We start from the raw sequence: 27,945 nt of genomic DNA, 5'->3' as shown, positions 1-27,945 counted from the left end.
TGATTGTGTAATACCAAGAATACCCTCCACATTTCTTATGTACCCTGCGATCTTGAAATATGCTCGAACCTTCCTATTTTTGTATTCATAAATTTTATTTGCATCAGTACCAAACATGCAGCTTGACCTGCCTGCCTGCTTCTGACAACTTCATTTTAAAACACTATTATTATTATTATTATTATTATCATTATTATTGTTATTACTATTTTATTATCAGTTTCCATTGGCACAAGAGTCGATTGAATTTAATTTTAATACTAATTATTTATTGGTGTCCTGAATGGTAATTTTAAAAAGGTACGGTCATTTGACAAGTAGGCTATATATTGCGTCGAGTGGGTAACGAAATGCGACTATAAATGGATAAGAGGTTAACAAAGCTCTGCCGTACTGCCTTGCTTCCATAAACTCTGTGCTACCTCTCCACGCTGAGTTCGCCATGGAAATTTATTCCCAAGCTCACGTTTGCCAGTGCCTGAGCCGCCTGGCAAACGGCCGCCGCGATTGCGTCGTCACCGTTTACGGAGACAGGAGGAAAACCGGAATGCAGTTCGTGGAGGAGGTTATTTGCCTGGCGCGCGGGTTGCTAGAGCTCGGCATCAAGCCTGGTGATGTCGTCTCCATATCTGCTCTCAACAGGTTATTACCGTAGAGGTTTCGGATTTTGGATCGTGTGTTAATGCATGATGATTATTATTATTATTTCTTAAAGTGCGTGCTGGGAGATGATATTCAAGTATGCAAGGCAATTTCCTTTCTTTTTTTTTTTTTTTATTTTGATCGGAAGCAAGTTCCTTTCTTTCTTTTTTCCTGATCGGAGAAGCGATTTCTTTTCTTTTGATGTACAGTAGGAGGTTATCTTTCTTAATCATATTTTTGGTTTTTGGGAAACTTTATGCCGTTGTGAATTGGTTTGCGGTTATCTGTGATTGTTCAGTTTCTTTGAATGATGAGCTAATTGATCAGGAGACAGGAACCACAATTGAATATATATTTTAACGCAAGGATACCTTGAGTTAATGAAACCATGATTGTGTTGCAGTGATTTATATTTGCAATGGATGCTTGCTATAACCTATGTTGGAGGAATTGCTGCTCCGCTCAACTATAGATGGGTTAGTTATATTTCTTTTGTCATTTCAATCATATTAGAATAGACGTAAAGTTAAAGAATTCATATGTTTGATAAGCTATAGTTCGGTTGATTCCAAGTTTGAAGATACTACAAAAGACACTGCCTTAGTAATTTGATAAGTATGTTAATCCGTCACACTCACTCTGCAGAGCTTGGAAGAAGCCAAATCAGCAATGGAGGTTGCACAACCTGTGTTGCTTGTAACAGATTCAAGCCCTGGATTCTGGCATTCTACTTTCAGCATAGATTCTGTTCCATCTCTACGGTGGCATGTTGTGATAGACATCCCTGCTGAAGCTAATAATGCTGGAACAAGTATGTAACTTTTGTGCAGACATTATAGTGATTATTGGGCTGCGTTTCATAAATATTTGACCAAATAGGATCGTCCAGTTCCTATAGCTCTGCACTCTAAAATAGTTCCTGCCTTTGAATTTCAGTTCTTGCTACTGAACTTCTTAAAAAGCCTACTGGAAGAGCTGTCGATCTGGACTTTCATTGGGCACCTGAGGGAGCTGCAGTTATATGCTTTACATCAGGTATGCCAATCAATTTTTTTCTTTTTATTTATTTTTCCCTTAAGAGTAAATGTTTGCTTTCATCACTTTGTGCTTCTTGCTGAAGTCGTGAGCTTAGGCAAATTAAATATGATAGCACCATCTGTGCTATAACAAACTCAAAATTCAACTCACTAAATGCAAGAGTAGAAAATGTACATGTTCTAGCCGGGGCTAAAAGGAAAATCTTTAAGATGAATTGAGTCCTAAGTTAGTTGTCCGATCCATATCATTCAATTAAAAACTTCTTATTGTCTATTCTTTATGTTACAATCACATGGTTTTCTTGATGCCAATAGGTACTACTGGAAAGCCAAAAGGAGCTGCCATAAGCCACTCGGCTATAATTGTGCAATCCCTAGCAAAAATTGCTATTGTCCGCTATGATGAGGACGATGTAAGTTATTCTTTTGAAGCTTAGTTTTACTTTCCCATAGCCATCACCAGTAGTTTTCTTTTCATAGAACAACACAGTATACCTCCTCAACAAATCCAAAAGTGAAATATGTTCATGATAGAGGTGTTTGCCAAAATTGTTTTGTTTTTGCGTACTTGCAGGTCTATCTGCATACAGCTCCACTTTGTCACATTGGAGGAATATCTTCAGCCATGGCCATGTTAATGGCTGGGGGTTGCCATGTTATATTACCCAAGTTTGAGGCCAAACTAGCTTGTGAAGCTATCAGAGAACATCTTGTAACTTCAATTATCACAGTACCCACTATGATGGCTGATTTAATCTCCTTTAATAGGTAATCAACTTTGCGTTTTGAACTTTGTCAAGATAAGAGAGAATTTTTACTGCAAAACTATTTGAGAAACTTGAAAAAAAGGTTTTGAAGTTTTTCCACTGCCCGTGTCAAGTAATGCATTCATACGATTATCTAGTCTGCAAGATTTTTTATTTTTTTTGAAAAATTAATTCACTTTATTTCATTGTTCACAATCTGCTAGATGTTGTGATGGACATATGATATCCCTTTTGGATTGAGATTTTTAAGCATGAAAAAGTTTATTTGTTTTTCATGCGGTTGTCCTTTTGTTCTTGCATAACATAGATGTTGAACATGGTAAATACTTCTCAGGATGAACTTCACATCAGAAAATTTAGACTCTGTGAGGAAGATTCTAAATGGAGGCGGTGGTCTGTCAGTTGAGCTCATCAAAGATGCTATAAAACTTTTTCCTAGAGCCACACTTCTCTCAGCTTATGGTGAGTATGCATGCCTTGGAACATCATATCTGGCGCTAGACAAAGATAATGAGTACTAACTTATAATGGCATCTCACGACCTATATACATTGATTACTTTTTCCTTTTTCTCTTAATTCATTGTATTTTTATATACAAGGAGAGCCTAATTTACCTGTGTCTGATTTACCAGGAATGACCGAGGCAGCCTCTTCTTTAACCTTCATGACTCTCTATGATCCAACAAAAGAGAACCCCTGGCAGCATGAACAAGATATTAAAAGGTCTGATATAAGCAGTCAAGGGGGTGTTTGTGTGGGGAAACCAGCACCACATATTGAAATAAGGGTTAGATCCGAGGAGTCTGCTGATACCGGGAGAATATTAATGAGAGGTCCTCATGCAATGCTCCATTACTGGGGTCAAAGCCCATCCAGTAACTTGAATCCTGCAAGTGAAGGTTGGCTTGACACTGGAGATATAGGCCAGATAGACTGCCATGGTAATCTCTGGCTCAATGGGCGTGCAAAGGATAGAATCAAGACTGGAGGGGAAAATGTTTACCCAGAAGAGGTAAGAATGCCATGTCAGCCTTTATGGCTATTAGTATGCGGAATTAGGAACAAGTTTATACCATGGTTACAGTTGTTTGTGGTTCCTCAATCTGTTCTTCACTGCAATACTGATAATCGACCTTGTTGGTGACACAGGTAGAGGGTGTCATATCCCAGCATCCAGGAATTTCCAGAATTGTTGTTGTTGGAGTTCCTAATTCACGGTTGTCAGAGATGGTGGTTGGCTGTATTCAACTCAAAGACGGTTGGAAATGGACTGAATTGAGTTCTAAGCACTCAACACAAGACAAAGGTCATTATTTATCCAGTGATATCATCAGGCAATTTTGTAAGGAACAGAATCTAACAGGGTATGTATTCACTTCAGACAATATGATACCTTTTAGTCTCTCATGCACAGCCAACATATTCCTAATACCATCTTATCACAATGCAGTTTTAAAATTCCCAGAAGTTTTATATTATGGAAGAATGACTTTCCAGTGACAACTACTGGGAAATTAAGAAGAGACCACATCCGAGCAGAAGTTGTGTCTCAGATGGAGTTTCTGCCCAGCAAACTATGATTTGACGAAAAACATGGTTACTAAAATGTAGCCAAATAAACAATGTACTGCATCACTGATGTCCTGTATGTTTTGCAAGCTATATATCAATGCCAAAGTTCATTACCAACAGCTTTTATTAGGCTGTCAAAGTTGCATATAAATATATTTCATCTTTGAGTAATTCATAGCCACTCACCTACAGCATGAGCACATTCAGTTTAGTGCTGGACAGCGTGAAGAATGCATATTGGTTGTGGAAACATATTTCATTCAGCTGATGTTACTTCAGCTCTGACTTCAATCCATGATAGTATGGTGTTAACTACTTCTTCTACCGTTTCATTTGGTTCTCCAATGAATTGGTGCCACATGCCTTCGTAGATCTTCAATGTCTTGTCTTTGCTGGCTACTGAATTATAGAGGCGTTTAGCTCCTGTCACTTCGCATACCATGTCATCTCCACCATGTAGAATCAAAATTGGCACTGTTAACCCATGGCAGTTTCTTTCTATGTATTCGGTGAACTTCTGGAACTGCAATCCCACGGCTGCAGTCAGCTTACCACAGGTATGCCGGTTTGGGCTTCTCTCTTCCAACTTTCTCTTCCAATCCTCCTTGTATGATATACTTGCAGGTGATCTGAAGAATGGCACCCTCCAAGATGGTGCAAAAAAAACAACAGCTTCAATTAGTTTATTCAGCAGCCAAACAGGTATGAACTTTTTTTTCCAGGATCCGCGTGCAACTCCAGATACTATCAAACCATTCCATGCTGTTTTCTGCTGCAGGCACACAAGCAATGCCATTGAAGAGCCCAGTGACTCCCCGTAAAGAAAATGTGGCAGCTCCGGATGACTGGTGCGGGCTGAGTCAAAGTACTGCAGGCAATCATTCACCAGGTCATTGAAATTAGTGAAGTGATAACGAGGGCCTTCTGAGAAGCCATGTCCTTGCAGGTCTAATGCACATACGAAGAATCCGGATTTTGCTATAGCCACCGCATTTAGTTCAAAGAGCCAACTACTCTCCGAGGAATAGCCATGAATCATTCCCACAAGCCCTTTCAATTTGACACTCAAATCTGACGGCTGCCATGATTGTGTGTATATCTTCATCTTTTGTCTGTTGATCATGAAGCCCTTTTGGTGCAATATGTGATGTTTCAGGTAGAACTCCTGCCTCGTCAGATTCCCGTAAGGACTAAACTCATTAGCCTCATGAATTGGGTGAGCCATTTTCTCCTCCAGCTTCTCAACTATCACTGCCTAATAAAAGTGACCTTGATTATACACACACACATATACATATAATAATATATTATGTCATTATTAATCTTCCTTCAATAACAGAATCAACTGCTGGTGCTGGTGTGGATTGCGCACAACAAAATCAGGCTGATAGGCTATGAATGCCACGCCACCATATGCCGTTTCTGGCAAGGCTGCATGGGCTACACTGGTTAGTGATTTATTTATGTTTTTTTGATTTTGCTATAGCCACCGCATTTAGTTCAAAGAGCCAACTACTCTTCGAGGAATAGCCATGAATCATTCCCACAAGCCCTTTCAATTTGACACTCAAATCTGACGGCTGCCATGATTGTGTGTATATCTTCATCTTCTGTCTGTTGATCATGAAGCCCTTTTGGTGCAATATGTGATGTTTCAGGTAGAACTCCTGCCTCGTCAGATTCCCGTAAGGACTAAACTCATTAGCCTCATGAATTGGGTGAGCCATTTTCTCCTCCAGCTTCTCAACTATCACTGCCTAATAAAAGTGACCTTGATTATACACACACACATATACATATAATAATATATTATGTCATTATTAATCTTCCTTCAATAACAGAATCAACTGCTGGTGCTGGTGTGGATTGCGCACCACAAAATCAGGCTGATAGGCTATGAATGCCACGCCACCATATGCCGTTTCTGGCAAGGCTGCATGGGCTACACTGGTTAGTGATTTATTTATGTTTTTTTGATTTTGCTATAGCCACCGCATTTAGTTCAAAGAGCCAACTACTCTCCGAGGAATAGCCATGAATCATTCCCACAAGCCCTTTCAATTTGACACTCAAATCTGACGGCTGCCATGATTGTGTGTATATCTTCATCTTCTGTCTGTTGATCATGAAGCCCTTTTGGTGCAATATGTGATGTTTCAGGTAGAACTCCTGCCTCGTCAGATTCCCGTAAGGACTAAACTCATTAGCCTCATGAATTGGGTGAGCCATTTTCTCCTCCAGCTTCTCAACTATCACTGCCTAATAAAAGTGACCTTGATTATACACACACACACATATACATATAATAATATATTATGTCATTATAAATCTTCCTTCAATAACAGAATCAACTGCTGGTGCTGGTGTGGATTGCGCACCACAAAATCAGGCTGATAGGCTATGAATGCCACGCCACCATATGCCGTTTCTGGCAAGGCTGCATGGGCTACACTGGTTAGTGATTTATTTATGTTTTTTTGATTTTGATGTGTACATATGTTGTTGTTATTGTTACCATTAGTATAGACCTGCCAAGCTCCTTATAGAGTACCATAGATTAGATTATATTAGACGGCTTAAGAGTTTAGAGATGTTAATTGCCTTGGTTTGGGGGTTTGGAAGAGTGAAGATTCTCTAGATATCATCTTAATTAATTAGCCCAAAGCCTATTTCCTCTGCTCATTATAATAGTTCACTAAGACCAGTCTACAGAGTAGTTTAATTTATTATCATAGGCATTAAACTAAACTTAAGGTACCAATAAAAATTAGTCAACATTGAGCCCCATATATAATAATCTCATCCCAAGAACTGATCCAATCCGGACAAGAATATATGTTTCCTGCCGAATGAACAGAGCTAAGATTATTATAAAAGGATTCATCAATTAATTGAGTGGACTGATTGGGGATGGCGGTGGACTTTCCTCCTCAGCAAAAAGTCCTCAATTAATACGATTACAATAGTCAGTCACATGGATTGTTTCACACACATTTTCTTCACTACTAAACTCCATATATTCATATTATTTCCTCTTGTGAAAAAGATTACAGCACAGCCACCAGCCTGTCTCAAAGTCCATACCGAATTACGCCCTGACTGAATACTAATTACTGTGAGAGAAACTGCCCACACTCTAGTTACTTGTTGGAGAGTAAGGAGAAAGGTAAATTTTCAGTTACAAACGATAGCTCAATAATTTTTCATTTTCGAATAAATTCAATAACAAAAAAATACCTGACACTACTCTCAGTTGGTATAAACACCCATTTTTACTACATTGTTGTTTTATTCATTCGTCGTATAACTTGTGTTTTGTTAGGCCAGTTTTCATAATCATTAGAAAGAAAAAAAAAAGGTATTGCTTATATATATGTTTTAAAAACCCTTTTCCGCGTTGTCTTGCCCCACCAGGTACAGAAGGGTACTTCTGGTACGGACAGACAAGAAGACAAGATCCTTTTTATTTAATTACTGTGTGCGGAAGGGGTAATATTGAGAATCAAGAATAAATTTTTATGTGGACTGTTGATCGTCTTCCAGACAAATGCATGCCAGCCCGGCGCAAATAATGAAGGCCCCTGTTTTGGTTCCATATTAATATATCAGTAGCAATTCTATTTTAAATTCATGCTGTTGTAATTTGTGATGGAGTGACCAGTAAATACTGCTAGAGTTGTTACAACAATTCACCAGACATAGGTATATAATTAATAAAGTAATCTTGTACAGATGTACGAGTGCCTGCAGGATTCCTGAGTCTTGACACTTTACAAAAGAAGACAAAGGCTTCAGAATTTGGTGTATTATTAATTTCCAGGCTGTTTTTTGAAACTTCATTTCCAGCCAGACCATCTCCATTTCCATTCTGTTCAGGAACCCTTATTTCTGTAATTTCAGAGCTCGCTGCCCTTGTTTGTTGATATTGGGGATTTTCTGAGGAATCAAGATTGCACCTTTACATATCTTCTTGCAGTATTCTGTTCATATATATTTTTTTAATTTTTTTTTTTCAAATATATATATTTTTAATCTTTCCTATTGTTGTGATTTTTACCTTTGGCCTCTTTAGATCTGATCGTCGATTGGAGTTTCACTTTCTCCGTTTATTTTTTTTCTGGAGGTACGTGCTCGAATTTCTTTTGATTGAGGGTTTGATTGGGGGAGTTTGTGTTTGACTGGAAATCTGTGTTGTGATTGGAATTAGGGTTTGAACTGCTCACCATCTGCGGCAAATTGGGGCTAATTTTTGAAGGGGGTAAAAGCCCTAAGGTGTGAATAATGGCCCTGACCGTACTGCTCCTGGTGATTATTCTTAAAACTGCCCACTTTGCAGAGGCTGCAACGACGTCGTTTCTGGTTAATTGTGGGTCGAGCTCCAGAAGTGTTAATGTCGACGGAAGGGCATGGGTCGGCGACGGAGCTCCCGGGACCAATTTCACCCTCAGTGATCCCGGAATTCCGGCCAACACCACCGTCTTCAATGGCGATTCAATCTATCGACCTCTGTACAGCACTGCGAGGATTTTCACTGCCAATTCAAACTACACCTTTCGAGTTCCCAACGGCGATTACTTCCTGAGGCTCCATTTTTACCCCCTGGAATTCGACGGCTATGATGTCAACAAATCCTCCTTCTCCATCGAGGCAAATGGATTGAAACTGGTTTCCAATTTCAACGTCCCGACGGAGATTCAGGACAGGAGTTCCAACCTACAATCCGGAGCTGCTAATTCGACGTATTTCTACCTGTTGAAGGAATACTTCTTCTCCGTCCACAGCAGTTCAATCATCGTCAATTTTGTTCCCTTGGAAGGTTCGTTCAGCTTCATCAGTGCCATAGAAGTCGTCACGGATGACAGCAAGCTGTTCACTGATAATCCGGTACGAAGAGTCAACAATGGCGGCAACGGCAATGCTTCGTTGAACTTGATAGGACGAGGGGTTGAAACAATGCATAGATTGAAAGTCGGGGGATTGCCTGTAAAACCTTCACAGGATTCCTTCTGGTGGAGGACATGGGAAGCCGACGAAGGCTACATGATCAATGCCGCTGCAGGAGTCGAAATCAGGAACAGGTCGAATATTTCCTACGCAGATCCGAACAGCACGGTGATGGCTCCTCTTGCAGTGTACGAAACCGCGAGATCTTTGACGAACAATGCTGGAGTTTCGGAGAAGAGATTCAACATGTCGTGGAAACTGGATATCGATCCGGATTTTGATTATCTTGTCCGGCTGCATTTCTGTGAGCTGTTGTACGATAAGCCAAACCAGAGAGTTTTCAGAGTGTTCATCAACAACAGAACTGCTTCAGATAATTTCGATATCTATGTTCGAGCTGGAGGGATGAACCGGGCGTACCACGAGGATTACCTCGACTTTATCTCCTCCGAAAGCAATACTCTTTGGATACAGCTCGGCCCTGACACGATCACGGGCTCTGCTGGGACGGATGCTCTCTTGAATGGTTTGGAGGTTTTCAAGCTTAGTCGGAATGGCAATCTGGCGTACGAACGAAAGCAGGACAGTGTTAAAGGGGGGAGTGGATCGCGTAGTTTAGTTCTTTGGATTGGAATTGGAGCAGGTATAGCTTCGATCACCATTATTGCAGGCGTATTCGTGTTGATCGTGTGTTGCTGTAAGAAGAAAGACAGGAAAACCGAGGATGGCAAGAAGAATGCTCATGGCTGGCGCCCTTTGTTTCTTCACGGATCTGTTTTCAACAGCACTGCGAATGCAAAAGGGCCGAATGAAGTTGGTAATAATGCCAGATCCGGGCGACGATTTGCCTTAACTGAGATTAGATCAGCCACGAATAACTTCGACGAAAGTTTAGTGATTGGGGTGGGTGGATTTGGGAAGGTGTACAAAGGGGAGATTGATGAGACCACTCTCGTGGCGATCAAGCGAGCCAATCCACAGTCTCAGCAAGGTTTGACAGAATTCGAGACGGAGATAGAAATGCTGTCTAAGTTAAGACACAGGCATTTAGTGTCGTTGATTGGATTCTGCGACGAACAGAATGAGATGATCTTGGTGTACGAGTACATGGCGAATGGAACTCTTCGGAGTCACCTGTTTGGGAGCGATTTGCCGCCATTGAGTTGGAAGCAACGGTTAGAGATATGCATCGGTTCTGCTCGGGGGCTTCATTACCTTCATACGGGTTCGGACAGGGGGATCATCCACAGGGATGTTAAGACAACCAACATACTATTGGACGAAAATTTTGTAGCCAAAATGTCTGATTTTGGGCTGTCGAAAACAGGTCCTTCTCTGGAGCACACACATGTCAGCACGGCTGTGAAGGGGAGCTTCGGTTATCTTGATCCTGAGTACTTCCGAAGGCAGCAGCTGACTGAGAAGTCGGACGTGTACTCGTTCGGTGTGGTCTTGTTTGAGGTTGCCTGCGCGCGAGCAGTTATTAATCCGACGTTGCCGAAAGATGAGATCAATCTTGCAGAGTGGGCGTTGCGGTGGCAACGGGAGGGGTCGCTGGATAGCATTCTGGATGCAAAGCTGAGAGGCGATTATTGCCCAGAGTCGTTGGTGAGATTCGGGGAGGTGGCGGAGAAGTGTCTGGCGGACGAGGGGAAGAGCAGGCCGACCATGGGAGAAGTTCTGTGGCACCTCGAGTATGTGCTGCAGCTTCACGACTCGTGGCTGCAGCTGCAGCAGAATGACGAGCCGGGGGCTGTCGTGGTGGACATGAGTTTGATTGCGGAATCGGAATCGGAATCTTTGAATGAGAAGTGAAGAAGACGAAGATGATGATGATGATGAATCAATCAATGTCCGTTCCATTTTCAAGAAGAGATTACTACAGATGATGCTTGATGCTGGAATCGTTCATAATCATTGCCTTTATACAAGATTGATTATATATATATATATGTGTATATTGTTCATTGATTCTTGGAAGAGGTTTTCGATGAGATCCGGTGATTCTTTTGTTCATAATTGTTTGGTTTAGCGTGAGGTTTTTATATCATTTGGTTCGACTCTCGTATTTAAATTTGTGTTTGTTCATCGTCACTGTCTGGAAAGGAATCTTTGATCTCTTTCTTCTCCATTTCTTATTAGAGTGTTGGGCAGGATGTTATGCCATTAGTTCACACACCCATTCAGTTAAAAATAAAAATATATTAATACAAAATATAAAGTTGCAACAATTGAACAACTGTATATATAATTTCTGACCTTGATTAATTTAGACGTTCTCGTACATACTGTGATGCGATTAATTTTTTCTATTTGCAGTGTTGCAATAATTGAAGCCGTAAGAAAGATGCCTGCAAATGGATAGAGTAAAAACATGTTCTCTAAATAATATAAATTGTCTTTTTAATGGCCATACCCATACCCATACCCATTCCCACTGCCACTGCTTTCTCCTCGTCTCCAGAATGGCTGCTGCGACTACCTGCAATAGACTAAGGTTGTTCTTCCGTAAACCTAACTCGAGAATCACTTCTGCCGTGTTATGTCGGGAATGGGATCGCAAGTTCTGCTCATCGTCTGCAGCGTCTCAATTTAAAGTAAGTTTAATTTTCTGTTCTCTATGTTTTAAAGTTATCTTCCCAATTTGAAATCAATTGCTTTTCTCGGAAATCTCGAACCAAGCCAAATGCAATTTCAAATCTTCTGGAAAAGCTCGATTAGGTTATGCTCGAATTGGCTTGTGTTTGTGAGTCCGGAGGATATCTGGATTCCTGTCTGGTTTTCTTACAAGTTGGAAGTAGAGTTCGACTGTGGTTCTTCGAAATGCTCTTAGGTGTTGTGTACTGTTGAAGCTTCTATCAATAATTGTAATGATCTCATCTCTCCTGTTATCACAGAGAGTTGGATTTATCGGATTGGGAAACATGGGATCCCGAATGGCGAATAACTTGATCAAAGCAGGCTGCAGCCTTGTTGTCCACGACGTGTAACTTTGTTCGATACCATTTCTTTCATTACAACATTGTGCAATAGAATTTGATTGAAATATTGATACTTCGGTGCAGAAACCGTGATGCTATGAAAAAATTCTCGGACCAAGGAATCCCGACCGCCGGATCACCGCTTGAAGTTGCTGAGTCAAGCGACGCTGTAATAACAATGCTACCGTCTTCAGTCCATGTATGTAACTTATATAAGGTTCAGACAATTGCAATTTCTTGTATGCAACATTGTTGTCTCCTAAATTCGATCAACTTTTGTTTCTAGGTGATGGATGTTTACATGGGATCCAAAGGTTTGCTCGGTGGTGGGAAGCTGATCTGGTCGAGGTTGTTCATAGATTGCTCTACCGTTGATCCTCAAACATCCAGAAAACTTTCTGTGGCTGTTTCTCATTATAGGTTGAAGAGCCCGATAGGTACTCATAAATGGCTTATGTCTAAAAGCTAGGTTGCTGTTTTATAACCATTTATAACAACATAGGTGGCATCTATGCTCCTACCATGTTGGACGCTCCGGTGTCTGGAGGTGTTCTATCGGCCGAGGCCGGTTCACTCACCTTCATGGTATTATATCATTAATCTAGAAGTCCTTCGAAGTCGCGACTAGTTTGTAATAAAACACTCTCAAATAACGTATGTCCTAATCTTAGGTTGGAGGTTCTGAGGAAGCGTGCCGAACTGCGAAGCCTTTGCTTCTGTCGATGGGCAAGAATATCATATACTGTGGTGGTTCGGGGAATGGTTCGGTATGCACATTCTTGTAGTCATTTTTCTCCTGTTTAATGCCAGAGTTTCAAAAGTTTCATAGTTTGTATCTGTAACAGTCGGCGAAGATTTGTAATAACTTGGCGATGGGGGTGAGCATGCTTGGTGTTTCGGAGGCCTTTGCGCTCGGACAATCGTTGGGCATTTCAGCGGCGACGTTGACAACGGTGTTTAACTCTTCGAGCGCTCGATGTTGGAGCAGGTACTTAGCCATTTCCTGTCCTGTATTTGATCTCTTTTCTATATATACACGAAAGCGATCCATATATCCCTTTCGATGGTTTCCTTTCTTTTACAGTGATACTTACAACCCGGTGCCTGGTGTAATGGATGGGGTGCCGTCTTCTAGAAATTATGACGGTGGCTTCGCCACGAAACTGATGGTACAGCCGCGGTTTGATCTCTGTTTGTATTTGCTTGAATGGCTCTTTAAGTCTGTCTGGCCTGCTGTTGGGATCCTGTAGGCTAAAGATCTGAAGCTTGCAGCCACATCGGGGGGAGAAGTAAGCGCGAAGAGCCCGATGACATCTCTTGCCAATGAAATGTAAGTTCGGGCTCGTTAGGACATCCAGTGTCTGAGACATTGACGCCAATCTATTTGCTTGTTGGTGTGCAGATATACGCAACTGTGTGACCAAGGTCACGGGGTGAAGGATTTTTCGTGCGTGTTTCGACATTATTTCTCGGGCAAGGATGAGATGTAGTTTCAGAACTCTCCATGTCCTGTCTTCTTCTTCGAATCACTATTATAATAATTTAACTTCATGTTGGGGCAACCTATGCAGTAACTTGTTGTACTAAGTAGGCCAGTTTTGCATGAATCTTGGGGCACCATGTGCGTGATGAAAGCAACACATCAAATGGAGGGAAACCTTTATGATAAGGCAAACAGGCAGCCATTACTATCCAAAGAACATGTAATAAAAGTAGCTGTCTTTCTTGGAAAATAGCAGTGTAAAAAAAGATAAAAGAGCATGTACGAAAGATAAAAGACAAGCACAAACATATCATGATTCCACCATAGAACGAAAGCAAAGCATATCATCACAATCATTTTCAAACATGATGATCAGATCAGTTCCAACAAGCTGAATATCACACACACACACACATGGATATCTGACTTGAGAGTCTTTAAGAAAAGCAATAAAAACAATCATCCATCCCACTAATTAAAAATCAACAGACCGAGAAGAAACCATGGGATTGATTTCTCAAGCAGGGACCTCGTCTTCTTCCTCCTCTTCCTCGTACTCCTCATCTGCAGTAGCATCCTGGTACTGCTGGTACTCGGCCACCAGATCGTTCATGTTGCTTTCGGCCTCGGTGAACTCCATCTCGTCCATTCCCTCGCCCGTGTACCAGTGCAAGAAAGCCTTGCGCCTGAACATGGCGGTGAATTGCTCGCTCACACGCCTGAACATCTCCTGGATGGAAGTCGAGTTCCCGATGAATGTGGACGCCATTTTCAGACCCTTGGGAGGGATGTCACAAACGCTGGACTTGACGTTGTTGGGGATCCACTCCACAAAGTAGGAGGAGTTCTTGTTTTGCACATTGATCATTTGCTCGTCAACCTCTTTAGTGCTCATCTTGCCACGGAACATGGCTGAGGCCGTCAAGTAACGGCCGTGGCGCGGATCTGCAGCACACATCATGTTCTTGGCATCCCACATTTGCTGAGTCAGCTCAGGCACTGTAAGAGCTCGGTACTGCTGGGATCCTCGGGAGGTCAAGGGGGCGAACCCAACCATGAAGAAATGCAGGCGAGGGAATGGGATCAGATTAACTGCAAGCTTCCTGAGATCGGAGTTGAGCTGTCCGGGGAACCGAAGGCAGCATGTGACACCACTCATTGTGGCGGAGATGAGGTGGTTGAGATCACCAACTGATGCATAAACAGCCAAAAGTTAATCCATTAGTGACAGCAGCATTAACATCCAAAATGGTTATTAAAATGGTTGGACTTACAAGTAGGAGTGGCGAGCTTGAGGGTTCGGAAGCAGATGTCGTAGAGGGCCTCGTTATCCAAGACCATACATTCGTCCGCATTTTCAACGAGCTGATGAACTGATAGGGTGGCATTGTATGGCTCTACAACAGTGTCCGATACCTTCGGGGAAGGGAATACAGAGAATGTCAACATCATCCGGTCGGGATATTCTTCCCTGATCTTGGAGATGAGGAGAGTACCCATTCCAGATCCAGTGCCTCCACCCAAAGAATGACAAACTTGGAATCCTGTTGATAGAAAATTACCAAACTGTTATAAACTCTAAAGTCTCATACAATGAAGGTTTGTGTTTGCGGAGAAGAAAACACCATAGATAGACCTAAGAACATAGCAATTGTGTAGTTTGTTAAATCTGCAGTATACATTAGTTACAGCACTGTTGTGAATCAGATCCAGGCGAAGAACAGACATCTAAGCACTGGAGAGTTGAAGTGTAAGCATCCAATTACCAATGTGAAGGTAAATCGAAATCATTGTAAAAGAGAAAAAGGGGGGGAAATACGTGCAACGTAAAAATAAGTAAAATATAGTCTCTACACGAACAGCAGTTTACACAAAGAATAGTATATGTTTATAGATCTGACGAAAAATCGATGAAAATGGATGGAAATGAAGATAACCTTGCAAGCAGTCACAATTTTCGGCCTCCTTGCGTACAACATCGAGGACTGCGTCGATCAGTTCAGCTCCTTCGGTGTAATGCCCCTTCGCCCAGTTGTTTCCGGCGCCAGACTGGCCAAACACAAAATTATCCGGCCTGAAGATCTGGCCGTAGGGACCAGATCTGACGGAATCCATGGTGCCAGGCTCAAGGTCCATGAGGACGGCGCGTGGGACGTACCTGCCACCGCTGGCCTCATTATAGTAAACGTTGACGCGCTCGAGCTGGAGATCTGAGTCGCCGCTGTACTTGCCAGTGTGATCGATTCCGTGCTCGTCGCAAATGACCTCCCAAAACTTGGCACCGATCTGGTTGCCGCATTGCCCACCCTGGATGTGCAGGATTTCCCTCATTTTCCCCTCTGTTTGAATGATTTGCTCTCTAGCCGGTGGAAAATCGAGGGCGATTGGGTCTGTCTCCGCCTGCGCTTTCGATGGAGAGAGCAGAAATTGAATCAACGTTGCCGCTTTGTATAGTGGCGTTAGGGCAGTGGTGCAGAGTAAATGGAGCTGGATCGGAGATTTCTCTAGCAATTCGCCCTCTGATGTCAAACTATTCTCCAAAATGCCATCCCCATTTTTTCACATTAAATTAAATTAAATTAATTTATAAATGACTCGAAGCATCATTCATTGATTGTGTCAGCAGTTTATAGCATTAAATGCAGCAGCTACAAAAGCCTCCATTTTATTGGGCGAAAAAGCCTATCCATAATGGGCCACTGTTTCCTCCTGAAAGCCCAATAAAACAAATCAATGTTATGGACAGGTTCATAGCCCAAGTGTTCAAAATCCAAAATAGGCTCATTAAAAGAAATTCGCTGAAAATGACTGAAATAATAAAAAAAATTCAGAACGCCGTAAAAACACATGTTTTAAACAACATTACGTGTGATTATTTTCTTGATTATTTTTTGAGTGGAATAAATAACAATTAAATAATCAATCAAAAGTAGCTTTTGTCTGTAGCACGCGTTAATGTGTTTTCTCCATTCTACTCCTGACCAATTACTACAGTACAGATACATTCTTGGGTAAATTGTATGTGCAAAAATGTGACCATTCATCTAATATATAAAATATGTAAGGATGTGCTAAAGATTTGTTTTTGGTAAAATGTTCCAAAGGTCCTTGCCGATTACCTGAATTGATACCTTAATTAGAAACACCAAACAAGTGTAGCTGGTTGAAAATTAATGTAAATTCTTTGATGGAGTTATAATTAAATGAACAAGCGTGCGTTCTTGATTGCTCCGCTCCGTCTCCACAGGTAGCCGACAACTGTATCATTGCAGCAACAATTTCCATTGATTTCTCCGATCTGACCACAAGTTCTCATGGCGCCAACGCCGGCCTACGGCCCACCTAACAACGCCCTTTTCTTCTTTCATAAATAGGGTCTTTAGGGTTCGGCTTTTCTGCTCTTTAGTCAAAGGCCAGCAGGGCTCGATTGAATTGAATTGAATTGAATTGTGAATACATTTTTGTAAGCCTCGCCTCTCTCTCTCTCTCTCAAGCTTTCTTTGTTCTGCAAAAAGAAAAGGGATCATGAGTTCTCTGTGAAAGTTATCGTCTTTATTATCTTAGCCTGGAAGTGCTTGCTCTTTCTTGTGATTGCAATTGAAGAATTGGATCAATGAGAAAAAGGGCTGCCCTTTATGCTGTGAATTTCGAAACTTCTGATGCCGATTTATCAGAAGTTTTCCCGTTTAAAGATGCTGTTGCTTGTGTAATCTGATCGAGCTTCTTCGCCTCTTCTTGCGGCGTCGGAGTCGGATCGAGCGTTTTTGTTTGTCCGTACGATGCCTTTCCTGTGGAAGAGGGTGAAGAGCGCCAAGATTTCTCGATTGGTGAACGATCACCTGCACATCTCGCAGAAACGGCGCGATGGTTCTTCGCTCGTGGTGGAGACAGGGTTTCCCACCTCGCTCGTTGATCTGTTCATCAAGAATCGCGACAAATTGAAAAAATCTTCCAGGAAGAAGTGTCGTAGCCCCCATCCTCCATCGCCGCCGCATAAGGATGCTAATGATCAGGTGATTGCGGAATCACCGCCGCCGGCGCTGATTGCAGGGTTGTCTGATCCTCCTTTAGACGCTCCACATTCCTCAAATTTGGCGCCTTCGATTTCTGGGGATTCTTGCGAAACTCATGTTGCAGGATCCGGTGGCGGCGATGCTTCTGCAGGTGCGAAAACTGTGTTTCTAAAGATGCTTCTGGTGGTGTTTATCGCTTTGGTAATGAAGAGATTGACGGTGGGGATAACCCTCTCGGCGTTCTTGCTGTTTTTTCTGGAATTTCTTGGCAAGCGTGGGCGTCGATGGTTGTGGACATGTTCAGATTCAAAAGGGTTCTTGAATTGGACGATGGCTAAGGTAGATGATTCTCCGACGAGCCTCTTAAATCAAGAAGTTCAAATTGGCGAAGCCAAGGATTATTTGTCGACCCGTGTGGAGGAAATTCAATCGGAGAGTGAGATCACGACGGAAGGGGTATCAGAAATTGAATCGAATGAGACAGTAATGGAGGCAGGGGATTCGAGGGGTGAAGTCTTGGAACTGAAGAAGATCAAATCTCGGAGAGCAAGTATCAAGATAAAGATGAAGAAACTTTTCCCAAAGAAATTAAGTTCAAGAAAAGAACATGAGCCTCAAATGATTGTTATTGTTGATCGGTGCCGGGAAGACAACAAATCAGATAAAGATTCCCAATTGTCATCCATTTTAATTGCAAGAAACAAGAACAAAGATGAAGTGCCCCTCTCTGATGTAGCAGGATTATCTGAGGTTATTGATGAAACAGCTACAAAGAGCCAAGAAAAGGGCAAAGAAATCAATCCAGAATCAACCAGGAGATACTTGGTTCTTTGTCTAATTGCTCTCATAGGACTGATTGCAGGTCGAACTTTTGCACTTCTACTGACGTTATCATGGTGTCTGTTGTTGAAATTATGCGAAAAACTGCCAAGATTCTTGTCCTCAAATGATAAATCTGGTTAGCTTATAAGCCCTGAATTAACCATTTTGGCTTCTGCTGAGGTGCCTCTATACCCCTTTCACCTCTCAGATATTTTGTGAAGATTTTAGATATACAGAAAGTTCTCTCGTGTTGTCCAGTGAACTGAAATTATGTTCTCTTGACCTGTAAATTTATAGATAAGCAATGGTAATAAAATTTTCCAGTTCTTAATCTTTGCATGTGTTCAGCAACCAGTTTCTGATCAGTCACTCATGATCCGTAGTTACATGGAAATAGTAGCTGCGCATTATCCTTGGTTTTCTCTACCACCTGTCTTGTCTGTCTGAGTCACCATAGAGCATGCTGTCAGCCATTCGTAATTTGTGAAACATTCTTTGAATCTTTCGATTATTTCTTAGTACTTATCTGCTCTTTGTTTTCTGTTTTTAATTTTTTTTTGTTTTCTTACCTCAAATTCCTATAATCTTTTTGGGTGTATTTGCACCTGATGCTTTGGGATCAGGATTCGTCCTGCCGCAAGAAAAGTAACTCTGATTGGGTACAGACCAGAAAAGTAACTCTAATGGATAAGCTCAAAGCTTTCATTGAATCAAGAGTGAATCCCTCGTAGAATCAATGCTTGCAGATTTGTTAATTTATTACAAGTCAAGCGCACGATGGATGTAATGTAATTAAAGGAATTAATGAACGAATTCATGCATCTAAAATCGGAAAGAGCTACTGGAACTGTGCTTGCAGCTTGTGGACGATCGACTCATCAGCCTGGAAAGCCTTCTTCAGTACCTCCGCGTTTATCGGCGGATTGGAACCAAACACTGCATTGGCAATGGCGATCACCCCTGGATTCTGGCTGCTCAAGAATGCAACGGTGACGGCATTCCCATGTCCTATGTTCTGCTGGAAATGAATAAGCCCGAAGGGGAAGACGAACACGTCCCCCTTCTGGAGTACCTTGGAAACCAGCCTGTTTTCGGGGTCTGACGTCACGAACCCCGCCAGGACAGTCCCCTTGAGCACTGTCAGAATTTCAGAAGCACGGGGATGGCGGTGGGGGGGGACCAGGCCTTTTGGGGCGTAGTCGACTCGGACGGTGGAGATCCCCAGGGTGTTGAGGCCCGGAATTTCCAGGACGGTGGGGCGGTTCACGAAGGAGCCGAGGGGGTTCGAGGTGTTTCCGACCACATTCAGTCCCCTCAAGTGGAAGTGATCTGGCGTTACTCGATCAGGGTGCAGACAGGCAAACCCGTTCACTCTCACTGCAATATATCAACCATCCGATGAACAAAAAATCAAATTCGAAATTCATGATTCTTCATGAAACAACTGTTATATATATGTCTGTCTGTAATTATAATTGCACTGGAACTGAGTCTGACCTGGATTATGGAAGTCGGCGACGCAGAAATCTTGAAGAGGGCTGGGTTCATGAGCGAGCGAGAGGGTGATGAAAGTGCTTGTTAATGTTAGTGTAAGAAGACTCAGTGCCACCATTCTTAAATCTGCCATTTTTATTTGTCTCAATATAGCTATTTGGGCTTTAATTGTGTGCAGAGAGAGCAATTCCAAAGCCAGTGTATTTATACTGCTACTGTACTGGCTTATGAACAATTATTAAATGAAGACCGAGTATGATGCCAAGAAACGGCTGTTTGGTCTGGACGACAATATATATATATTTATATTGTATTGGATGATACCTATGTCGTGTCTATCCTGAAAACATTCTTACTACCAGGTCCTTCACTCATTTGCATTTTCTACTATCATAGGACGAAGTCCTCATCAAATCCTGATTTTTGTAAGCTGGTTCAACTTTGTTATCTATCCCAACTGCATATAGGTTTCCCAGATACTATCAAACAAAACCTTATTGGCCATGGCCAATTCAACGAGCTAGTAAAATAATATATACATGCATGCACATATATTTATATATACATGTCCATTATATTAATTAGTAAATTTCTGACCTTTTCATCGATCGTCTATCATCATCATCATCATCGTCGTCGTCATCTCGTACATCTCTTGTTTTTTATTTGTTGGACTTTCATTTTGGAGCTGATCGATCCAAGTTCAGTTCCTTCCATCCTTGACTTGTTCAATCTCGTCAATGACTTGGTAATTTGGTATGCGAGTGCTTGTTCAACACTTTATTGTAGTATAAGGTAGTATGTAATGTAATGTAATGTAATTATCCAGGATTTAAGAACTATTCGTTAATCGAATAGGAAGTTAATTAATCTAAGTTATGTGGCGTGCTGCTTAGTATCTGTATCTGTATCTGTATCTGATGTCCAAATGACTTGGCCCAGAATAAATTTGAAAGAATGGGCTTACATATGTGAGCCTTATTTGTTAGAGTCAGAGGTATGACCGATCAAGATTGTGATATGTTTTTTAGTGGAAATAAAGATGTAGCACCATCACTTGAAGGGATTTGGGATCCCTGTGTCTGTATCGAGAAGCTTTACATTTGAGTTTTATAGGTAAATAAAAAAATTTGATTTGTATTTTGTAAAATATATATTTATTGCAAAGAAAAAGTCAAAGAAACACTTTCATAGCTCTTGGCATGGTTTATGTTTTGAATTATTTTAAAATAATAATAACTACTTATTTACTAAAAATAAACATTTGTAAATATGAAAATAATTTTTTGAAACAGGAAGATAAACATCCATGACGTTAATACCTATGAGGTTTTGGAGAAAATTTTTGAATAATAAATAAATAATTAATTATCTTCTAAATCACGAGGGCTCCGCCAGCCTGGCAACTGTTAGTATCCAACGGGATAATCCGCTGGCGGATTCCAGCAAATCGACGGCCACTATCCAATCAAGAATATAAATAAATATTCGACTCACAACTTACTCAAAAGATGTTGAGATATTTGCCCTACTGTTTGGTTTTTTGAATTCCCACCTAAATACCACTCTTATAATTGGAACACCTATCTACCTTGTTTCAATTTCATAGCGTCTGCGTTGCTTGCGGCTTCTCACTCAACTCAACTTTTGTCTTCGACTATTAGATTTTTGTTGCCATTGTCCAAGGTATAGTCTTTTTTCATATATATGGCGACTGTTGGATTTTTTTTTTTGTCGACTTGTGATGGATCTGTGGTTTCTTTCGGAATAGTGTGCAGTTTCTTGCAGAATTCGTATGCATTTTTTTTTTTTTTTTATTTTTAAAAAGAACAATTTATTTTGTATTGTGTGTTGGAAACGGCGGGCGAATGAACATTTTTCTGTGACGTAGATCAGATTTTGAGGCCCGCATTCGTTCCGTTTCTTTTTCTTTTTTGCCCTCTGGAATGTGTTTGTTCGTGTATTGATTTCAAGAAGCTCTTAAAATTTTGACGACGTTTTGGACTGTCTAGTCAAAGACAATTTTGGGTACCTGTTTTGTTGAATTCCGCTCTTGATCTGTGATTTTCTTGAATTGATTTGCTTCACGGAATGTGGGGAAATAGCCATCAAAGGTGTGAGACTACATTATTCTTCCGAGTAAAATGACGTTTTCATATATAATTTGGATAAGGTTTTGGCAGAAAGTGAGTTCTTAATCATGTATGTGGTAATGCTCTGATGCAAGTTACATAATTCTGTGAACTAATCAGATACTATTTGGAGATGATATATTTGTATATAGCTGTAACCTGTAGCTTTTTCACCATCTGTTGCTAGTTTCTTTGGTCTATTTAGGAGTTGTGAGTCTCATATTTTAATAAACGATTTTCCGAAAGCTGTACAAAAGTGGTGACCAGATTTTCTGTTTGTACTGTTGAAATAATATTTTTGGCGTCTTTCCAAGATTTTAAGTAGTTAAAAATTTTCTTTGTCCATTTAACTTGCTTTGAGTGTCATTGTCTCTCTTTAAGTTGAGCTTTTTCATGGCTCAATACTTCAGCTGCCTGATTCTTTTGTTTGTGGTTTATTTTACAACTTTTTTAGCAGTGAGATTGTGTTACCCAGATGGTGGCAAAGGGCTTCATTGTGGACTTAAACAAACCCCTTGTCTTCCAGGTACCCATTGTGCATTTACATAATTTGGTCTAATATATCTCTTTCAAGAAAGTTCTGCAAAGACGCTATTCATTGTTTCTTGATATGAAATCTTTTGCTTGCTAGTATCTAATGGGCATTTTCATGTATCATTCCAATATGTGAATGCAAAATGCATAATAATTTACTTTTGAGGTTAATGCTTTGGTGCCACTGCTGATAAGCGCGACAGCATTTCGATTGTTTCTGCCCTGTCTGTTTGAATACTTGTTGACATGTATGTTATTGAATTTGTCTTGTTTCTTTGATTGTAACAAATGCAATTCTTGGACCTTTAATAGGTTGGTCATCTTGGTGAAGATTACCAAGAATGGATTCACCAGCCTATTGTAAGCAAGGAAAGCCCTCGATATTTTGAAAGTGATTTTTGGGAGGTATTATTCTTTTCTTAGTTGCTGGAACAACGGAATACATGTTTAGTTCTTCATCATGGAAACAATACTTCTACTGAATGACAAATTACCAAGGGGTTTCGTCTAACTGAGTTCTATATCACAGCGTCTGTGTTAATCACTGCTACATGTTTTACTTTGAACAGTTTTTGACCCGGACACATTGGTGGCTCATTCCTCTAATCTGGCTGCCAGTTGTCGGCTGGTTCCTCTCCAGGGCTATTTCTATGGGCCAAACAATTCCCCAGGTGGCATTAATGGCAGCACTTGGCATTTTTCTCTGGACATTGGTTGAATATTCCCTACACCGATTCCTTTTTCATATCAAGACAAAGAGTTACTGGTTAGCTTGCCTATAGCTTCCTTAATTGTTACTGTCAATTAATTGTGTATGCAATGCATTATGAGGGCGGATGAATTTCACTTCTACTGATTTCAGGGGTAACACACTGCATTATCTACTTCACGGTTGCCATCATAAGCACCCGATGGATGGTTTGCGCCTTGTTTTCCCTCCCGCTGCAACAGCCGTTCTTATATTTCCAGTACGTTGATGTTTTTGAGTATTCCTGCACTACATTTTTGCATGCTCTATACCTACAGGAGCTAAGTTAGGTTATTATGAGCATTCAATGCTTTCACAAAACCACTTTTTTGATTCATTTCACCCAAAACTGGTTGCAGTTCTTGAATTTGATCAAATTATTTTCGACTCCTTCGGCTACTCCTGCTCTGTTTGGCGGTGGTCTACTTGGTTATGTGATGTACGACGTAACTCATTACTACGTGCACCATGGGCAACCGGTCAGCGAAACAGTCAAGAGCCTAAAGGTAGAGTAACATCTGATGCCAACACTTTCACCGTTGTTGATATTAATTTTCTGATAAAAACTTTTGTTTCTGTTTTGGCTGGTGTGCAGAAGTATCATCTGAATCACCATTTCAGAGTCCACGATAAAGGATTCGGCATCACTTCGTCGCTGTGGGACAAGGTGTTTGGAACTCTTCCTCCAAAAATGGCTGAGAAGAAGAGCAGGTAAATAGATACATAGATCTAGCTGAATTGATGGTGATCATGTCATCGCCACAACAACTTTCTGCTGCAGCGAATTTTAAACTGGCGTTTTCAATTGGTTGGGTGGGAGGAGGGACTGCAATTTGCCATTCTAGGTTAATTTGTATGCCTATTGATTTTATTCATTTATATAAATAGTATATCATAAATAGCAAACTAATACAGGCAGAAAGCAGTGTATACGTATCCCTTTATCATTACAACAGTAAAATAATACTACAAATCAATCGTTACAAACATCGAACATATACTTAATCAAATGCGAATACAACGTAATGAAAGATTAAACAATAAGAATCTTCACCTTTAATTTAATTTAATTTATTCATATGTGTAAGTATAGAGACGACTTAATTAGTTGAGTGATGGAATGCTCTGCTCATTCCTGAAGAAGTTCCCTGGATCAACCCTGGTCTTCACTCGAACCAACCGATTGAAATTGTTCTTGAAATACTTCAAACCCCAAACACTCGCCTGCGAATAGCTCGTCTTTCCCACGTTGTTATTGACTCCGATGTCGAGATCTCTGTAATTAATGTAGGCAGACCTGGGAGAGCTCGAAACGTAAGGAGTGAGATAGCTGTACAGCCTCCTCATCCAATTTATATACCTGCCCTCCTGTGGAGCATCCTCTTGATTCCAATACACCAAATGCTGAATCTTGTACAGATTCCCAGCCCTATGTGGGAACGGAATCGAAGACTCTGGAATCTCGTTCATTATCCCACCGTAGGGGCTGAGGATGAGCTGAGCATCCTCAGCTTCCGGTTCGTCCAACAGTCTCCAAACCCCTTCCCAACCCGACACCGGAATTGGTGTCTCCACAAAATCGGATTTGGCTTTGAAGTATGGAACTTGGGGCTGGGTCCTGTTCAGCAAGATTTCACGTGAATCGATTGGAAAGCCTGCGAAATACAATGTGGATTGGATCCAGGTCATCTCGTTGCAATCTTCTCTTCTTAACCCTAATTCCGGGAAGCTTTCTTGCATCAGTGGAATCAGCCTGTCGACCCCGCCGAGGAAGATCGCGTTGAAGGAAGCCTGGATTGTGTAGTTCCTCCCATTCCCATTCTGGGTCAAGTTCGCACGTTCTATGATGATCCTGATGAACAGATCCCTGTCGAATCTATGGGCAATGTCCTGCCACCGGTGGATAAGCTGTGTAGCATTTTCCTCCAAAGTTCTTGCGACTGTGAAAACGGTGACTGTCTGAGGAACATCGACCAGCTGCACCTTCCATGAAAGAATGATGCCGAAGCTCGCGCCACCACCGCCTCTTATGGCCCAAAACAGGTCCTCCCCCATCGATCGCCGGTCGAGTATTCTTCCGTTGACGTCAATTATTCGTGCATCGATTACGTGGTCGGCAGCCAGGCCGAATTTCCTCAGCAATGTGCCGTAGCCGCCTCCGCTGATGTGGCCGCCAGCTCCGACAGTCGGGCATACCCCGGCGGGGAAGGCTAGTGTTAGGCTTTGCTCTGCGATTCGATAATACAATGTTCCGAGCCTTGCGCCGGAGGAAACCCATGCGGTCTTCTCTGTTGCATTGACGGTGACTTCAGCGAAGTTGATTAGGTCGAGGATGACGAAGGGGACCTTAGCGATGTAAGATAGTCCCTCGTAGTCATGGCCTCCGCTTCGGGTTCTGATCTCCATATCGTTGTCTTTTGCGCAATAAATGACGGCTGGGATTTGGGACTCGTGCTGGGGTGTCACAATCACGGAAGGCTTGGGCGTGGACGGGGACGTGAACCTTAGGTTCTGAATCGATACGTTTAGGATCGAGGAGTAGGACAAGTTTCTTGGGGTGTAGACAACGCCGGAGAGCGCGAATTTTTCGGACAAGCATTCGAGGAAGTCTTCGTGGTCATCGTGATCATGATCGTCGTGGTCGTCGTGATCATGATCGTTGCGATCGTCATGATCGTCGTGGTCGTCGTGATGGTCTGCCGACGAGCTCGAAAGAAGCAAGAGAAGGATGAATGCGAGAGTGTAAATAGAAGAGATCTTCATGATGAACTTAATTAGGTATGGATATGAATAACGAATTTGTGATGAAGCTATTTATAAACGGGGGAGGAGGTTATTGCCAAGTGATTTCAATGTGAACAACGTTAGAGGTTTGAATAATCTTAGGTAATTAATTCTCGAGACGAGTTTTGTTATGTAATGACCAAATGGACAGGCCAAGTTGAGATTGCAATAGCAAGTTTAGCAGCAGCAGCAGCATAATTTTGATAATTGGACCACATTATAATTTTGAATAACACCAGTATTCTTTGTTCTCATCTGATTTTTATTCCATGCAATGCATGCCAAAACATCAAAAACGAGTCTTTGGAGAAAATTATAACAAAGGGACAAGTTGACATTTTCCACCAATGGTTGTTTTCTTGTTTCGATTAATTATTATACAAAATCACAATTACGTACAAGTTTCTCATCAGCCGATCGGTCCAATAGTGATTACTGATTAATAATCATTTGAAATGACATAAATATATATATCTTACTGTAAAATCATCGATACAAGTAGAATAAATAAATTATTAATTCAAAATAAATGTTAAAAAGACACATTACTACGTGATTCACGATGAATTCTCATCAACAGATTTCCAAATGTTCAAATAAATTGACACCAACAATTTTAAAATATCGTATCTTTCAACATGTCATAAATTGAGTATATTTGTAATGCCTAAAATGTTAATTTCAAGCATAAAAACATTGTTTTGAAAATATAAATTCAACGCTTGAGTTGGATATAATTAACACACAAATATATCAAAGTTAGGCGAGTTAAAAACGAAACAAAAAGTTATCTACATAATTCATATGATTCATTATTTTAAGTGATCGCTGCATAATTAATATTAATTAATTGGATTAGAATTGGATTAGAATTGGACACGTGTCAATATTATCCTTTGTATTAATCCTGACTGCTTATTTTCTCCTGTACAAGTCATAAACAATAAACGTACTCTATCTATGTTAGGTTATTGATTTTTCAAAGTCATATAGTTGACAAGTTCTTCAATATATTTATATATAGGAAACCATCTATTATTATTTTCTTTATGAGCTATGAATTTATTTTAAATATGGTCAAAAATATCTCTCAGAATAAAGACTTTTATTATATATCAATTACATACTAACCTTTATTTCAATTTTATTCATGCCGCGTTCAATAATTATTTATATTTTTTCTTTCTCAGATTAATTTTCTAGTGCAAATGCAATTTGTATTTATTTATTTATTTATTTCACACAAACTTACATATAATGATATTAAATATACTATATCTGAAAAAAATAAAAATACAAAATTGATCGAGCAGAACTGTTATAGATTCTAGAATAGCTCAAATATAAATATACACATTATTGACTGATAATGACTTGAATAATCTCAATAATTGCATGTACAATTATACCCATCTTTTAATAAGAATTTCCCTTAATATTTCAAACAATCTAGGCAGACGTCAGTGCACGTGTCATTGAACAATATATATTACAATTATATTCTTCAAAATAGAACATATATTAGGGCTGCTTATTCTAAATTTATTATTGAAGTTTCACACTCCAAAATCGAAAACAATATTATATATATGTGATGAAAATTGTGATATATTTGACGTACACACTATCATGAAAGCAGCTTGCTTAATCGACATGATTTATCCATAAGCTAATTAACTCTGAATTTACCGAGTCAAAATTTACCAAATATGAGAATTTCCAACTATATATAGTTCGTTAATGAAAATAGATTTCTTTTTACTTTTTCTTTTTAATATTCTAATATTCATATCTTTCGCGAACAAACATGAAATATGATACCGACATTATCTATTGAATATTTAGGCTTTTGATTTAAAAGATAATATTTTTTAAAAAGAAAAATTATTATTATTATTATTATTATTTTAAAAAAATAAATAATAAAGTATAAATAGTAAAAAATAAGATAAAAACTAAAAAAAATGAACTCTCTGCAAAATTATAAAAG

The 27,945-nt window shown here is 40.4% G+C and overlaps 9 protein-coding genes across 12 annotated transcripts; 5 read left to right on the top strand and 4 right to left on the bottom strand.

Moving 5' to 3' along the window:
• Positions 1–351: 351 nt before the first annotated feature.
• LOC127249658 (2-succinylbenzoate--CoA ligase, chloroplastic/peroxisomal) lies at positions 352–8,048 on the top strand. Its single transcript, XM_051272580.1, has 19 exons — positions 352–642; positions 1,046–1,118; positions 1,288–1,453; positions 1,579–1,677; positions 1,995–2,092; positions 2,254–2,447; positions 2,781–2,908; positions 3,081–3,460; positions 3,598–3,812; positions 3,899–4,577; positions 4,645–4,722; positions 4,799–5,236; positions 5,360–5,468; positions 5,679–5,738; positions 5,862–5,970; positions 6,181–6,240; positions 6,366–6,474; positions 7,067–7,186; positions 7,435–8,048. The coding sequence occupies exons 1-10, from the start codon at positions 443–445 to the stop codon at positions 4,026–4,028; spliced, it is 1,683 nt and encodes a 560-aa protein (XP_051128537.1). The 5' UTR covers positions 352–442; the 3' UTR covers positions 4,029–4,577; positions 4,645–4,722; positions 4,799–5,236; positions 5,360–5,468; positions 5,679–5,738; positions 5,862–5,970; positions 6,181–6,240; positions 6,366–6,474; positions 7,067–7,186; positions 7,435–8,048.
• LOC127249672 (caffeoylshikimate esterase-like) lies at positions 4,277–5,747 on the bottom strand. Its single transcript, XM_051272604.1, has 2 exons — positions 5,511–5,747; positions 4,277–5,275 (listed from the first exon to the last, which is right to left on the bottom strand). The coding sequence occupies exons 1-2, from the start codon at positions 5,745–5,747 to the stop codon at positions 4,277–4,279; spliced, it is 1,236 nt and encodes a 411-aa protein (XP_051128561.1).
• Positions 7,866–11,052, top strand: LOC127249657 (probable receptor-like protein kinase At1g30570). Its single transcript, XM_051272579.1, has 3 exons — positions 7,866–7,995; positions 8,093–8,143; positions 8,228–11,052. The coding sequence occupies exon 3, from the start codon at positions 8,302–8,304 to the stop codon at positions 10,777–10,779; it is 2,478 nt and encodes an 825-aa protein (XP_051128536.1). The 5' UTR covers positions 7,866–7,995; positions 8,093–8,143; positions 8,228–8,301; the 3' UTR covers positions 10,780–11,052.
• A 322-nt stretch (positions 11,053–11,374) lies between these two features.
• LOC127249660 (probable 3-hydroxyisobutyrate dehydrogenase, mitochondrial) lies at positions 11,375–13,678 on the top strand. Its single transcript, XM_051272582.1, has 10 exons — positions 11,375–11,561; positions 11,862–11,950; positions 12,030–12,144; positions 12,232–12,382; positions 12,448–12,530; positions 12,617–12,712; positions 12,791–12,933; positions 13,030–13,114; positions 13,196–13,275; positions 13,348–13,678. The coding sequence occupies exons 1-10, from the start codon at positions 11,430–11,432 to the stop codon at positions 13,433–13,435; spliced, it is 1,062 nt and encodes a 353-aa protein (XP_051128539.1). The 5' UTR covers positions 11,375–11,429; the 3' UTR covers positions 13,436–13,678.
• Positions 13,679–13,726: 48 nt separating this feature from the next.
• On the bottom strand, positions 13,727–15,900 carry LOC127249661 (tubulin beta chain-like). Its single transcript, XM_051272583.1, has 3 exons — positions 15,366–15,900; positions 14,703–14,972; positions 13,727–14,619 (listed from the first exon to the last, which is right to left on the bottom strand). Exons 1-3 carry the CDS (start codon positions 15,757–15,759, stop codon positions 13,946–13,948), a joined length of 1,338 nt encoding a protein of 445 aa, XP_051128540.1. The 5' UTR covers positions 15,760–15,900; the 3' UTR covers positions 13,727–13,945.
• Positions 15,901–16,475: 575 nt separating this feature from the next.
• On the top strand, positions 16,476–18,596 carry LOC127249659 (uncharacterized). The gene has a single exon (XM_051272581.1). The coding sequence runs from the start codon at positions 17,208–17,210 to the stop codon at positions 18,402–18,404; it is 1,197 nt and encodes a 398-aa protein (XP_051128538.1). The 5' UTR covers positions 16,476–17,207; the 3' UTR covers positions 18,405–18,596.
• Positions 18,597–18,851: 255 nt separating this feature from the next.
• Positions 18,852–20,039, bottom strand: LOC127249662 (putative germin-like protein 2-1). Its single transcript, XM_051272586.1, has 2 exons — positions 19,761–20,039; positions 18,852–19,640 (listed from the first exon to the last, which is right to left on the bottom strand). The coding sequence occupies exons 1-2, from the start codon at positions 19,888–19,890 to the stop codon at positions 19,102–19,104; spliced, it is 669 nt and encodes a 222-aa protein (XP_051128543.1). The 5' UTR covers positions 19,891–20,039; the 3' UTR covers positions 18,852–19,101.
• Positions 20,040–21,256: 1,217 nt separating this feature from the next.
• On the top strand, positions 21,257–24,041 carry LOC127249517 (dihydroceramide fatty acyl 2-hydroxylase FAH1-like). 4 transcript variants are annotated; one of them, XM_051272339.1, is made up of 7 exons: positions 21,257–21,443; positions 22,347–22,415; positions 22,736–22,828; positions 22,993–23,189; positions 23,286–23,391; positions 23,531–23,677; positions 23,767–24,041. In XM_051272339.1, exons 2-7 carry the CDS (start codon positions 22,365–22,367, stop codon positions 23,884–23,886), a joined length of 714 nt encoding a protein of 237 aa, XP_051128296.1. In that variant the 5' UTR covers positions 21,257–21,443; positions 22,347–22,364; the 3' UTR covers positions 23,887–24,041. The 4 variants fall into 4 exon arrangements, with proteins under 4 accessions (XP_051128296.1, XP_051128298.1, XP_051128295.1 ...); XM_051272338.1 differs by having other exon boundaries at positions 21,258–21,443; positions 22,344–22,415; XM_051272341.1 differs by lacking the exon at positions 22,736–22,828.
• A 58-nt stretch (positions 24,042–24,099) lies between these two features.
• Positions 24,100–26,112, bottom strand: LOC127249515 (tetrahydroberberine oxidase-like). Its single transcript, XM_051272334.1, has one exon. The coding sequence runs from the start codon at positions 25,932–25,934 to the stop codon at positions 24,276–24,278; it is 1,659 nt and encodes a 552-aa protein (XP_051128291.1). The 5' UTR covers positions 25,935–26,112; the 3' UTR covers positions 24,100–24,275.
• Positions 26,113–27,945: the final 1,833 nt, after the last annotated feature.

The sequence above is a fragment of the Andrographis paniculata genome, unplaced genomic scaffold, assembly GCF_009805555.1.
Source record: "Andrographis paniculata isolate CXL003 unplaced genomic scaffold, ASM980555v1 Contig36END, whole genome shotgun sequence".
In the NCBI taxonomy this organism is placed as follows: Eukaryota; Viridiplantae; Streptophyta; class Magnoliopsida; order Lamiales; family Acanthaceae; genus Andrographis; species Andrographis paniculata.
The sequence above is the reverse complement of the archived record's forward strand: the minus strand, read 5'-3'. Positions and strand labels throughout refer to the sequence as shown.

Coding starts and splice junctions, on each gene's coding strand:
- LOC127249658 (XM_051272580.1), top strand. CDS start 443: ATGGAAATTTATTCCCAAGCTCACGTTTGCCAGTGCCTGAGCCGCCTG. Junction 643..1,045: donor TCCATATCTGCTCTCAACAG/GTTATTACCGTA, acceptor ATTGTGTTGCAG/TGATTTATATTTGCAATGGA. Junction 1,119..1,287: donor CTCCGCTCAACTATAGATGG/GTTAGTTATATT, acceptor CTCACTCTGCAG/AGCTTGGAAGAAGCCAAATC.
- LOC127249672 (XM_051272604.1), bottom strand. CDS start 5,747: ATGGCTCACCCAATTCATGAGGCTAATGAGTTTAGTCCTTACGGGAAT. Junction 5,276..5,510: donor GGCTCTTTGAACTAAATGCG/GTGGCTATAGCA, acceptor CACTTTTATTAG/GCAGTGATAGTTGAGAAGCT.
- LOC127249657 (XM_051272579.1), top strand. CDS start 8,302: ATGGCCCTGACCGTACTGCTCCTGGTGATTATTCTTAAAACTGCCCAC.
- LOC127249660 (XM_051272582.1), top strand. CDS start 11,430: ATGGCTGCTGCGACTACCTGCAATAGACTAAGGTTGTTCTTCCGTAAA. Junction 12,531..12,616: donor CCGGTTCACTCACCTTCATG/GTATTATATCAT, acceptor TCCTAATCTTAG/GTTGGAGGTTCTGAGGAAGC. Junction 12,713..12,790: donor GTGGTTCGGGGAATGGTTCG/GTATGCACATTC, acceptor TATCTGTAACAG/TCGGCGAAGATTTGTAATAA.
- LOC127249661 (XM_051272583.1), bottom strand. CDS start 15,759: ATGAGGGAAATCCTGCACATCCAGGGTGGGCAATGCGGCAACCAGATC. Junction 14,973..15,365: donor AAATTGTGACTGCTTGCAAG/GTTATCTTCATT, acceptor TTCTATCAACAG/GATTCCAAGTTTGTCATTCT. Junction 14,620..14,702: donor CAAGCTCGCCACTCCTACTT/GTAAGTCCAACC, acceptor TTTATGCATCAG/TTGGTGATCTCAACCACCTC.
- LOC127249659 (XM_051272581.1), top strand. CDS start 17,208: ATGCCTTTCCTGTGGAAGAGGGTGAAGAGCGCCAAGATTTCTCGATTG.
- LOC127249662 (XM_051272586.1), bottom strand. CDS start 19,890: ATGGCAGATTTAAGAATGGTGGCACTGAGTCTTCTTACACTAACATTA. Junction 19,641..19,760: donor CGCCGACTTCCATAATCCAG/GTCAGACTCAGT, acceptor GATATATTGCAG/TGAGAGTGAACGGGTTTGCC.
- LOC127249517 (XM_051272339.1), top strand. CDS start 22,365: ATGGTGGCAAAGGGCTTCATTGTGGACTTAAACAAACCCCTTGTCTTC. Junction 22,416..22,735: donor ACAAACCCCTTGTCTTCCAG/GTACCCATTGTG, acceptor GACCTTTAATAG/GTTGGTCATCTTGGTGAAGA. Junction 23,392..23,530: donor CAGCCGTTCTTATATTTCCA/GTACGTTGATGT, acceptor AACTGGTTGCAG/TTCTTGAATTTGATCAAATT.
- LOC127249515 (XM_051272334.1), bottom strand. CDS start 25,934: ATGAAGATCTCTTCTATTTACACTCTCGCATTCATCCTTCTCTTGCTT.